Consider the following 13955-nt stretch of genomic DNA (forward strand, 5'->3'; position numbering starts at 1 on the left):
GTCCTTTTTGGCAACACCAGCCATTCACGGTATTGGCAATTCTGTGCTTCCTTTCCTTTCGCACTGAGTTTGTTTGTTTCTTAGGCAACATTTGATTTTATTGCTTTGAATATTAGAAAATTTATTAATAATAATAAATATTGAAAAATTCCTAATGATTTTGTTTTTGTTTTTCGGCAACGAATTTATGTGTTTTTCTGTTCAGTTTTTATTTTATTGAAATATTTTTGATTATTTTAATAAAAAATTCCCAGAGCATAATAATTTAATAAAAAACGATATACATTACTTTCCATTTAAATTTTATTTTTTTTGTATCATTAAAATTGTATATAACACAGTAATAAAAGAATATATTAAACTAAAACGATTTTTCAAAACAATTTAGCAAGTCCTTATAATTTCTGATAGGTATTATGATCAATCAAAATATTTGAAAACTTATACTATTATTTCTGTTTCGTGACTTCCTCGAAGGCATAGAACTCTTGGATAGTACTACTATATAGCCAATGTCATACTCTTGATACGCTTAAGCACTAAAAATATTGTGCTGTCGTCTTTGTAACATTCTACAAGCACTTCATCGTGTTATGTATGACGTCATCGTTTTAATGATAAAAAGATTTCCTCCAGTTCCAAACTACTTAATTATAAAATCTGACATTATTCGCATGAACCCTTCGTTTGAGAATAAAAAAGATAAAAGACCTCGTTTATATACCATTTGGTTATAAAATCATATATTCAAGAGCACAGTTCTTATGTCAATAAAATGCTTTAGAATCGAATAACAACAAAATTAAAAAAGAATGATGTGTTAGATTCGATTGTATACATAATTTATACATCAAACAGTAGACAACGTCCTGTTTACTACTTATACTAATACAAAAAACTATTTAAAATATTAAATGTTTAAAATATTTCCAAGCAATATTTAAAACCCCCTTGTCAGACAACCTCGTGGGAAGTGAATTAGAATATTCCCGAGGCAAGGCATGCCTGTCGTAAGAGGTGACTAAAACACAATAAACACCAGCCGATACTGTATTTAGTACAAATAGCAGTGACCGCATTAACTTAACTGCAGGTGTATATCTGCTGCCGGGGGGTAGAGCTTACAGTTTTGGCTGTCTTTACCAATTAATGTTGGCTTTTTAACGAGAGTATCCAAGAATGGGTGGTTAAAATTCAAGAATGGGTGGGTAGAATGATTATGTATATTACTTTCATTCGATGTGGAGTTATGTTTTTCAACCGGGTGCTGTATTCGTCGCTTCCTCTCAAGGCGTAAACTATATCCAAACATATTACTTCAATTAATACCGGTAAACTCCTTGAGGGCATTAATCATCACATTTTACTTACACGTGATTCAAAATAACGTGGTGTTAAGCTATAATCGCAGGTAATCAATCGCCTTAAAAACTATTGGCTGTATATTATATATAATCCCGAAAACGATCATACAAGGAACGCATTGCGTTGCCGCCTCCAGCATCGCGATTATTATCTTGACCGCGTCCACTCAGCAAGTTCGTCATTAGCATGCTATTAAAATTTGGATTATGTGAATTAGGTGCCATCATTATTTCGGAATTATATTTTTTTTGTTACACGTAAAAGTATTTTTCTCTCTTCAAAAATAGATACCATGTCATTAAATTATTTATTATTTATTTATTTAAATTATTTAACTGGAACTTTCGTTAAAAAAACCTAGAAATCTTACAAAGTGGCAGAGAGAATATTCTCTCTCAGTAATATTACAACTTTCAAGGATATTATCATACTGCGCCACAAATTGAGATACCATCTCAATAAGATTGTCCTTCTAAGAGACCAGCATTTGTTGATTCTATTAAATGGATGTTGGAACCTCCCAACACATTCTCTGTGATTGTTCACTTATCTTGATCATTTATTACTTTATTGTGTGCTTAAAGTACATGTACAGTTCTAAATAGACTTCTTATTTTTGTTAAAAGAACTGTCTGTTAAAGAAAACTTACTTCGTGTTAAATATGGAAACTAGAGAGTAAAAATATTACTCGGTTAAAAGAAATTGGTATCCATTTAAGAAAGGGTCCGTTTAACTCAGCATTCACAGTATATTCACAGTATTCACAGTAAGTTCTTGTGAATAACTTCGTTTCTTTAGTTTGAAAGTAATTTTAGAAAGTATATTGGAGACGTACAGGTAGACATATAGATATTAGCTAGCCTATTTGTCGCGTCATGCCGTCGAATAATATATTTAATATATATAGTGTCTTATATATTTAGTGTCTTAATAATAATAATGTCTTAATATATAATATATTTAGTGCCTTAATATAGCTAATATACTGTTGTTTTCGTGACAGTGCACAGAGTATAAAAATAAAGAAATCAGCTAAAATGCAATAAGCTTAAATCCTATTTACCATGGGTGTATTGGATTAATGTTTGGGGATCTAACTTGATGAGTTAATTTTAGAATGACACCATACTAGATGAGGATTTATCTCGATGAACCCCCTTCTTTAGCTTTAATAAAACGAACATAAAACAGAAGACAAAAAAATGGATCCAAAAAAGTGTTATAGACAGCCTATATTATTCCAAAAAATTCTTAAATGTTGATGCCAAAAGAGCAAACACCACTCTCAACCTAAGCAAGAAGACTTTAAAGTCACTCTCTGGTGCACTAACAGGCCACGCCACATGTAATAAACAACTACATAAAATAGGTATATCAGACACTAATATTTGCAGATTCTGCTATGATGCGGAAGAGTCTATGGAACATCTGATCACTAACTGTGATGCACTAGGCCACAGAAGAAACAAAATTTTAGGTACATACCAATTGCAGGATGAAGACCTTCAAAAACTCCTTCCGAAGGTGCTGGTACGATTCCTGGAGATACTAAATAACTAAATACAAAGGGGTGCACAATATATCAAACTGGTCGCAGTGCATAGGGGCCTTAGCGTAACCCGAAAACCCCCAAATACCATTAACCATTAACCTTTATCTCGATGAAATCATTTTAGAATGACACATATGAGATGAGTATAGGGGTTGAAGATTTGTGTATATTAATTAAGGTTAATTTTGTGTTCGTGTGGTAGTTATTTGTTTATTCACACTCTACATCATTACCCAAATTGGTTAAACATTTCAATTCTAAAACTAGTTAGTGCAAAAATTGTTTTAAATATAGGTCTTGATCTGCGAAAATACTCTAGTAGTTGCCGGCATATTTATGTCTAGTTAATTTGTCTAGTTCATTGCAATAGAGTAAACATACTGTAATAATCCTATTGACGATTTTCATGCTATATTATTTATTAATTTTCATACAGTTTACATACATTTTTAATATAATAAATAACTTAAAAATTATGAAGAAAAATTCTGCATAAATTTATTAAAAATATAAAAACCATCAAGTCCACATTTTGAGATATATTAAAATTTTGTCGCTATATGAGGTTCACATGTATATATATATTTATATTGTGTGCATTTTTCTATATAAGCATTTTAAATAAACTGCATTTTAAATAAAGAAAATGATTTTTCCCATATTGACATGAAAATATAAAAACTAAAATAAATACGAAAAATACTTTTCATTCGAATTCGATTTCATTTGCATAAATAAATACGAAAGTTCATTATATTTGATTAGTTATATTTTATTTTTTTAAATATTTTGTTTTTGTTTTTTTTCTGCATTACAAGTGTAATATACAATATTTTATATATTCTACCATTTTTAATGCATATATTCATTTAATTTTTATTTTCTTATGGAAATTTTAATTGCATTTCTAACTGCAAAAATACTCGTGTGCTTGCTTCGACAACTTATTTCCTGGTATAAAATATAATATGCAAATGACATTCTCTATTTCAACTTCATATAACTTTGCAAACGCCTGTCGTTGATATGTGACTATGTGTTGCTTGCAATCACTTGGAAGATAATCGTTGAAGAGATGTCTACTAGATAGTATTGCAATGTACAAAGCTCGAGGTAATCTGTGGTTTGGGTAAAACTTTAAAATTTTCAAATAAAAACAAAAGAAGGAAGAGTTGAAGTTATAGTAAAAGTAGATAAACTAAAGTAGATAATAATTTACTTATTTATATATTTTTAAAAGCTTATTTAGGATTTTATGGTGAGTACATAAAAAGCTCGGTTCTACGTTTTTTTTTTTGCTCCGCAAAGTCATCTTTTCGATCGTCTTTAACTTAGCATATGCCAGAGTAATCCTTGTCGTACTGAAACCAATTTGTCGCACAGCCCCCAAGTGGTTTTTGTGTATATTTGGGTAACAGTTGCTCGATAATGAACTTATAAGCCGCACAGCGAGTCCTATCCCAATGAATTTAAGTTTCAAATATGTGCAGATTTTTAACATCATCATAAGTATTACAAATTAAATTCCAATTACAATTGTAAGACCTTTAAGTTGATTGCGTATATGAATAATTAGCATCCTTTGGCTATATCATTACGCTTTCATCCTTAAATATTTGTATTATATATCCTATACATTTTAAAAAGGTTTCATAAAATCACGTACCATTTTTGAGATAATCATTACAGACTGCATGATCCTTAATCCCTATTGACGATCTGCTGGTATATATATATGTATGTATATAGGCAATCATCCGCCATTTTCAAGATAATCGCTACAGACTGGAGGACACTCAATCCCTATTAACTGTCTAATAGAATATTACTGTATATATTTTTTTTACGGTCATCAAGTTTTACTTACCCATTAGCACGCCAATGTTCTAAGACAGCAATGGAAAATGGGCTACAAGCAATGGAGAAAAATCTGAAGAGTAGAAACCGGCAAATCGATTAAATAACAAAACCCGAACTAAAATTAGCAATAAAAGTCTTGAAAATGAGGAACGCGTTTGGCTTCGACCTTATAATATCCGAAGTTGTAAAGCAGTTTCCAGATAGAGCTGTTCGTAAATTGTTGATGCAATTCAATGCAGCAATAAATCTAAAATATATTCCTAGCCTATGGAAAATCGCAGAAGTAAAAATGATTCCAAAAGCAGGCAAGCCGCTAGAATACATATCGTCATATAGACCAATTTCAATTTTACCAACTATTTCGAAGCTCTTTGAAAAGCTATTCTACAAGAGACTAATGCCTATAATAGAATCCGAAAAGCTAATACCAAACCATCAATTTGGTTTTCGTGGTAAGCATTCAACTATAGATCAAGTACACCGCATTGTCGATGAAATTGAAAGGGCTATTGAAGGTAAAAAAGTGTGTTCTGTTGTATTCTTCGATATCGCACAGGCCTTCGACAAAGTCTGGCACAAAGGTCTTTTGAATAAACTAGAAACATGTGTGCCGTCGTCATATTTTGCGATTTTGAAGTCTTACATTACCTCGAGGTTCTTTTATGTAAAACACGAAAACTGCTATTCAAATCTTTCTGCGATAAAAGCTGGTGTACCTCAGGGCAGTGTACTCGGTCCACTACTGTATCTGCTTTACACAATGGACTTGCCAATAACATCTGAAAGTAAAATTGCAGCATTTGCAGATGATACTGCAATTTTGGCGATTGCTGACTTCGTTGAAGCACCAATAGCCAAACTACAAACAGCTACAGATTCGTTAGACAATCGGACAAAAAGATGGCTTATCAAGCTGTATTCTGTTCATATTGATTTTACAAATTAAAAAATACAATACTTTCCTATATCGATTCAATGTACCATTTGCCAACACTGCAAAATTTCTTAGCATAACGTTGGACACCATACTTCTATGGAAGGAACACATAAAAAAGAAACGAGACGAGCTTGATATTAAGTTGCGAAAAATGGAATGACTGTTTGGTCGCAAATCCACACTATTTATGTAAAACAAGATTTTACTATATAAAAAATTTTGAAACCTGTATGGTCGTATGGCGCTGAACTATGAGGACGCGCTAGCCAAAGTAACGTCGGAATAATCCAACGTTTCCAGAACAAGGTTCTACGGAACATTTTAAAAGTGTCATGTTACATTAGGAACAGCGGTATACACCGCTATCTAAAATGGTCCACAGTCACTGAAGAAAGCAACATATCACAAACTGAGGTTGCAGCAACATACAGAAGGTGTTAACATCATAACCTCGTATGGACAACTAAGAAGACTAAAACGGCGAAATGTCGCTGACATGGCATCGTATTAGAATGTAAAGTAATTTGTTTAGAAAATTGTTTATTTTTGTATTTATTTAGCTCGGATACGAGCTACTTGTTGGTTTTTTGTTTTATTTATTTAATTTCATTTCATTTAATTTAGTTTTATTTAATTTTTACTATGTTGAGGCTAGTTGAGTTGAGTCAGTGCACCTGAGCACTTTTACTCTCTATTAACTGCGAGGTTTCTACAAAACCTCTCTTTGAGATTCTGAGATTCTGAGATTTGATAACGCTGTGTTAATAAGGCTGTCAAATTTCGTAAATAATTTTAGGGCTCTATCCTTTATGTATTTTTTGACGGGATCAATCTTGAGGTCCCTGAGGATGTCATTCGTCCTAATGTACCAAGGAACTTTGAAAAGTCTTCTCAGAGCCTGGCTTTGTGCAATTTCTAACTGGTGAATAGTAGTGTTTGAAGCTTTGCTAAACGCTACACAACCATATAGAAGTGATGGACAAATTATTTGGTTATATATCAGTTTCCTATTCTTAGCATTGAGATTTTCATTTCTAAATAGCGGTTGGAGGTAATGAAGAATTTTGGCGCAGCTAATTCTTTTCAGTTGAACATGTTTAAGCCATGTGAATCGTTTGTCCAACGTGATGCCGAGATATTTAACGCTATCCTCCCAGTTTATCACCATATCACCCACTCTCACTCTTGACGGATTCTGTCTCCACTTACGCGTTATAAACAGAGCCTTAGTTTTAATTTTTAAGCATTGAATTTTGAAATGTCTGTGGAGATGAGTTTAAAATTCGTAGAATTGGTTTCTCAAATCTCACGATTGTTGATGACATGGAAAATATTGTACTAGTGTACCTATTTAGGATATATTAAATGTCTGAATAAAGTTACTTTATTGCTTTAGGAACTGATATTTTTTAAATAGTATTTTTCAATAACATATTATTATTCCATTATTTAATAAAACCATAACAATTGTTTATATAATAATTTATATAACTCAATCCTTGCGATTTTTTACAAATGTTGTAATTACATGGTTATTTGTATTTCGTTGGAATAAGAAAATGTTTTCGCACATTAATCTATAAGTTTATGTGTAAGTAAGTAAATTTATATCATTTTATCTGCTAAGTTTGGAAGTTCAGTATTAAAGTTTACATATCCGAACTATTGAAGTGTACAGGTAATTGCTAGGCAATAGTAAATTTGCTGTGCAGATGCACGTAAACGATAAACGCCAATAAATTATTGTGTTTTTCTACAATATCTTTGCACATAAAAGACAACTATTTTCCATGTAAACATGATCATTTAACAACTCAACTGCTTGTAAGAATAATTTACAAGAATTTAAGGATTTATTCAACTGAAAATTTATTGGGCACAAAACAACAGAGAGAATACTTCGAACTGACAGAGTCGTAGTGTAACAGGAACATCCGAGGATGATATTTACGTGCCAAATTTGCTATGGAGTTTCAACATTTTTGTAGGTACATTGGAGTCATTTTCTTTATGTAAGAGTAATACAATTTGTACAATTGTTACCTTATCCGCACTTTGTTAAAATAATTTATGCATAATTTATCAATAATTTAATTGAGAAAAATTTTGTATTTTTTTTTTGCATGAATTCCAGTTTGTGACAAAATTTCATAAATTCTTGTTATCCAAACCCAAACCCAAACCCAAATCCAAATACAAATATTTTTCCATAAATCATAAAACATAAAATTTATTGTTTGCGTAAGTCTCGTACATACCTACGTCTATATGTCATATACATACATACGAGTATATACTACTATATTTTGTTTTCAAAATAACATAATAACACATATATTATTGTTTGAGCAAATTAAAATGTAAAATGTTTTTAAATAGTAGACGAGTCAATATTTAATAAAACATCAAATATATCAAACCTCACTAAACAAATGTTAATCATTTCTGCTGGCATGTAAACTTTATTTACCTAACTTTTATGTATTTACCTATGAATTGCAGCATAAAATACTAATTTAGTTGAAGCAACTAATTTAGTGGCGGCAGTATTTGCTGCTATCAAGCTTTGAGTTATGTCAGAAATTTCCGAATAAACCATGCTGTGCATGACCTTTCTTCCTATCGAATCGTAAATAAACAGGAAAAAATTACCGAATCAATTGCCTCGAATAATTTGACTATCTCAATTTGGTTTTCACAAATATTAGCAAAATGTCTGTCTATTTGCTCAGATAAACACGGGAGCAAACACACGCTCGCACACATGCAGGATGATGTGTTTGCAGATAAATAAAATTATGTACGCCTATCCGGCACCCAAACACAGCACAGTAAACAAAAGCTTAATGACAGCCTCATCCCTGGGATGATGACTATTAAAGCAGCAAGTTTAAGTGTTGTTATAACGATTATGACTACACAGTTACGGAGTTGTTTTAGTTGTGTTAATTGTGTCAGCGGTTGTGTAAGTGGTTCTAGTTGTAGTTCCTGGAAATGGATATACTCCTACATAGTTGCAATTTTTAGGTTTTGTTTCAAATACTTTAAAGTTGTGATAAAAAAATATAAATTTGAAGTACTAAGAGGTTATCTTGGTAGTAATTACTTTGAGAGCAAATATTTTGAAAAAAAAACTATTTTAATAACCAGCAGCACATTCAGTAAATGGGAGGGAGAATAAAGGTTATAGATTCCTCGCTTCACAATATATATATATATTAAAAAGATGATAAAAACTACACCATTCTGTTATATTTGTCTTTTATTTTTATACATCATTTACACTAGCTGGACTTTTACTTAGAGACTTGAAAAATTTTTCCTTCAAACTAAAATAAGCTTAAATTCGAAAACGAATTTCGAAAGTAATACCATCAAACTTAAGAATCTTGCTAAAGTCTAGCCAGTGTAAACGCTTAACTAATATTTCTTAAAATGTCGTTAATAATTTGTTGCAAATATTGCAATAACTTATCAATATTCAAAAATAGCTATTAAAAAATGCTATAGAAGGTTTTTTCTTTTGTAAACATAACGCAAAAGAACAACATAAAATAAGCACTACTTCTGTGGCAACTCTGGAGGAACCGAAAATTATGTTAGCCTTATATATGCAAAAGACGTGATAAAATATAAGGTTAGAATTTCGAAAAGGAATAATTATTATTTGCAATTATGTGTAAGAATATTTTATTTTTTACATGACTATAAATAATAATTGTATTTTCTTCTTGATTCTTGATTCTTCTTCTTCTTGAGTTAGTGCTATTACGCACTTTTACTCTATAATGGCTGGGGGGTTTATATCTACCCCACACTAGGCTTTAACTAGGCTAAAAAAAACATATAATTTATTTTTCTTTTAGTAGATGACGGACCTTAAGTCCAGAAGTGGACTTGAGGATTGTTATGGCGGGGTTAATTAGAGTATTTTCAGACTTTTTCAAGAATTGGCTATAATTTTTTAAATTTAGTTTTATTTGTCAAATATTTGTTGACAGTTAATTGAAAATTTTGTACATACTTCTAAAAATCAATCACATTAGACAAATTTTTAATCTTGGCAACCATGCGATTTGAGCTGCTTATTAGTTAAGGGATTTCAAAAAAGTTGGACTAAATAAGCCAGCAGTGTTGTTGTTTTATATTATTTTTAAGATAAGCTGTTCTTTTGTGATATGTTTACAAAAGAAGAGGCCCAGATTTATATTGCATTCGTACGAGAATTTTGTTTGTAACTTTATCTGTCAACAATTTTAAACTGATATCTGAAATCAAAAAGCAAAAATGTCCATTCACACGAAAAATGATTGTAGTTAGATTTATCATATATTCACACTTTTTAACGACTTTTACAAAATATTTACATATGATACACACGCATGATAAATGTTTTCCATATATGATATATACATATGATAAATAACAGTTTTGTTTTATTTTGTATAAAAATTTCATTAATTCCTCTAAGCTATGCACAATAACAAGAGTGTGTACTGGCCAACACTGTACTACAGTGAACTGTTCCAGTTAGAATCAATTTGATTTTATCGAAATCATGAACCAATTCTGTTTTCAGCAATCAAAATTTCAATACAAATCTACCAGATTTAGACCTTATTTGCTGTCGAAATCAAGAATAATTTGATGTGACAACTAAAATTACAATTCACACTCTCTTGTCAATCCAGTATTAGTTGTAGTTTTTGAGTAAAAATTGTATTCATACATATAAATTTTATAAATAATACTAATAATAAATAATCATAATAAATAATAATAATAAATAATAATAATAAATAATAATAATAAATAATAATTTAATAAATAATTGCGTGCACTGCAAAAAAGCTTCGGTAAAAAATATTTTACCTTCTGACCCAACTCTCTAATCCTTATTCTAATCCATTGAATGAATCCATTAATCCATTAAAGACAAATTTCACAAATTTTTTAGTATAATCCTATACACACCTAAGTATCCCCTGGTCCTCATCCATATTCTTATCAATATTATAAATGCGCCCCTGCTTATAACACAAAATCTATAAATTTTGTTAAAATTTTGAACACGTGAATGGTATATTCGGTATTCTTGCATGATTCGAATGATATCTTTAAAGGTTGTATACTCATACAAGGCTTTCATGTACTTGGAAAGCCTTGTGTGAGTGCTTAACTTAACGTTTAACACTGATTTGACCGTTACAGATAAGAACAAAATAGATAGTTAATATTTTTATTTAATTTGTAACTTTTAATTTGATTTTATTTTAATTTTATTTTTGTATATTTCTAATACTTATGTGTTTGTTCATTTTTATAGAAACTTTAACGCCATTAACTATACATAAGTGAGTACGTCCAGCACTCTGCTCACAGACCTCATCCAAGCCATACGTTTTAAACCTCACGCTTTGATTCGTCAAGCGGGATTGAATTGTACTCATCACGCCACTCTACACCCGGGCCTCTCATGACCCCGGTCACAGAATCTACCACTAGTGCAACAGTCGGGCTAGTGCAGTAACCCCTGTACTTATTCCTCTTTTAACTGCGCTACGCCCGATCTTTCGGACTTAGATAAACCTAGATCACTAGGTTTTAAGCCTCTTTATCATACCTCTCTTTCTTAATTACTGGAATGAAGTTGCCACATTGCTATAGAAATCTTCTCCACTCATTCCTAAGAGGTAATTTTAATGTGTTCAAGTCTGACACTATGGCTTTTGATGTTTCCTACCTACTGCTACCGAAGTGAGTTACATTCATTTGAAAGGTGGCTTAAAGTAAACAAAGGGAACAGTCATAATGAATAGACTATAAATAATTAAAAATTTAAATGTGTCTCCACATAGGAATAAAATGAGAATCAACTTTTTGTTTGGCTTAAATGTTAAAAATATTTCATATATATGTCAAAATTTCAAATAAATAAATATATATAATAACAAGTTAAACATTTCTTATTAAAAATAGTTTTGTTTAAATTAATATTTAAATTTTTGTTTCTGGCCATCTTTAGCAATCCTTATGAAATTTTGACATGTCTACTTCAGTGTTTCGAAAGTATCTCGAAGATTTTGAAGTTCCTTTAGAGAGACTTCATTCGTTTTATTTGTATTTCGCAGGTGAACTAAAGCGAAGTCTTAGTAAAAATTTATTTCACTTGTCGGACTTGATGTGCATTCCGACAGCAATCACATCCCTACCACAGGGTTATGAACGAGGAAGATCTTTGACAATTGTTATAAATGAGACACAGGTTAGGGTGTCACTTGTTGTATTAATGTCCTATGGCGATCATAAGGAAGTCACTGAAGTTTATGAATTACCTGATAAATATACGCGTTGCTCGTTACAGAAACTGCTCACATACGTTGCATTTTGCCTCGAAAGTTTTCTTTATGATATAACAAGTCTACCACAAACAGAAATACCGCTTGGAGTCATATTTCCATTACCATGTTATTACAGATCATTGAGTGGGGTTCAGGTTATAAAGAACTTTGGAAAATTTAATCTTAGATTCAAGCCTTACGTTGACGTTGGGTTATTGCTTGAGAAAACTATCGACAAACTGCAAACAATTAAAATTGGTAAGATTTCTATGATGAATGACGCTACAAATGCGGCATTCCTCGGTGCTTATAATGCAAAAAATGTGAGAATCGGACTTCACAATGGAGATTATTGCAATGCTTGCTATTTTGAAGCACTAAAATGCGTAGAGCGCGCTGACACTGAATACAAAAGGAAAAGTAATATGTTAATAAATATAGAATGGGGTGCACTCGGTGAAAAAGGATACTTAGAATATTTCTTTAACAAACATGATATATATATAGATGAAATGAGCTCTAATAGAGGCAAGCAATTATTTAACAAGCTGGTTTCAGGTAATAGTAGTCATAATTATAAAAACATTCCTTATTCAAAATATGCTCTTATCGTAAAGGAAAATACATAATTGAGATGTGGCGTGTAGTACTGACAGATACAATGATCAAGGGTCTCATATTTAAAAAAAATTATGATAAAGTCAAAATAATTGATGCTATATCATATAAAAACGCATTGACTTTACAATTGATGGGCTATCTTGAGAGGTGCGGCATGAGTAATATTAAACATCTTTTAGATAAGTTCGAAGCACGACAAATATCCTATGATGATTTATGTGCGTTGAAAGGTATCTGCTCAGTCATTATTAAACGAGCTGCTTATATAGTTGCAGTTCCATTAAGTGTTCTAGTAAACAAGATCGCCGAAGCAAACATTACCATAGCTGTCGATGGTGATGTATTCAGAGAAGTCAAAAGTTATGAGAAACATTTGCGTAAGGTAATGGACTATTTTGTGTGTCCCAAAATCTCCTATGAGTTTGTATGCGTTGATGGCAACACTGCATGTGGTCCAGCGTTACTCGGTGATTATGGTAAATGGAAGGCAACCATAAGATAAACTGAACTATGATGAATGATGATATCTTCACTGCATTACACCAAGTTCATCAATAAAATACAGAAAATCGTTGATTATTTTTAAAATAAATTGTGGAAATATATTATTCACCTCATTTGATTTTAAGTATTTCCGTAATATTGTTCTATTGTTGTAAAATCACAGTTTCTAATAAGAAAAGAGCGGCCGTAGAAAATGCCATGTCAAAAATATTTGAAGAATGCATAAATGTAATAAATTTGCTTCAGTAAACAAATCCATAAAAAAATGATTGCGTTTCACTACTGATTTCTGACATTAACAAGTAATATTAGAGCAAATTGTTGTCCTTTTAGTACTGTACTTATTTCAAACTATTGAAATATAATTACTTTCATTCATTTAAAAGATTAATACTAACTGAGCACTACAATATTGTAAGACTAATAAAATTACGAAGAATACGTAGAGTATGACATGTTGCAAGAATGAACAATGATAAAACGACAAAGAAAGTTTTGCATTCGGAACGTAATAAATCGGGAAAGACAAGATGAAGATCATAAATAACACATCTTTCAATATACGCGTTACTGACACACAGATGGCGCTGCCATTGTCAAATCCATATGACGTTTTGAAGTACGAACCTTCAAAAGACTATGTGTAAAATTTCATGACATTTCGATTAGTCAGGAAAAAGTGACAGTCATTTAAATGAAGCTACTTTTGTTATTTTCAAAACAATGGATTCAAAACAATTTCCTGTGTTAATTTATTATTGCTTCTTGATAAAA

The 13955-nt window shown here is 31.2% G+C and overlaps 1 protein-coding gene across 1 annotated transcript; it reads left to right on the forward strand.

Moving 5' to 3' along the window:
• Positions 1 to 11709: 11709 nt before the first annotated feature.
• On the forward strand, positions 11710 to 13422 carry LOC119662675 (hexokinase-1-like). The gene is made up of 2 exons (XM_038072354.1): positions 11710 to 12614; positions 12674 to 13422. Exons 1-2 carry the CDS (start codon positions 11762 to 11764, stop codon positions 13177 to 13179), a joined length of 1359 nt encoding a protein of 452 aa, XP_037928282.1. The 5' UTR covers positions 11710 to 11761; the 3' UTR covers positions 13180 to 13422.
• The last annotated feature ends 533 nt before the right edge of the window (positions 13423 to 13955 follow it).

The sequence above is a fragment of the Teleopsis dalmanni genome, chromosome X (assembly GCF_002237135.1).
Source record: "Teleopsis dalmanni isolate 2A chromosome X, ASM223713v2, whole genome shotgun sequence".
In the NCBI taxonomy this organism is placed as follows: Eukaryota; Metazoa; Arthropoda; class Insecta; order Diptera; family Diopsidae; genus Teleopsis; species Teleopsis dalmanni.

Bases quoted from the DNA above. Each gene is read 5' to 3' on its own strand.
- LOC119662675 (XM_038072354.1), top strand. From the start codon at position 11,762: ATGTCTACTTCAGTGTTTCGAAAGTATCTCGAAGATTTTGAAGTTCCT. The intron at 12,615-12,673 runs GTAATAGTAGTC...CTTATCGTAAAG, and splicing joins ATTTAACAAGCTGGTTTCAG to GAAAATACATAATTGAGATG.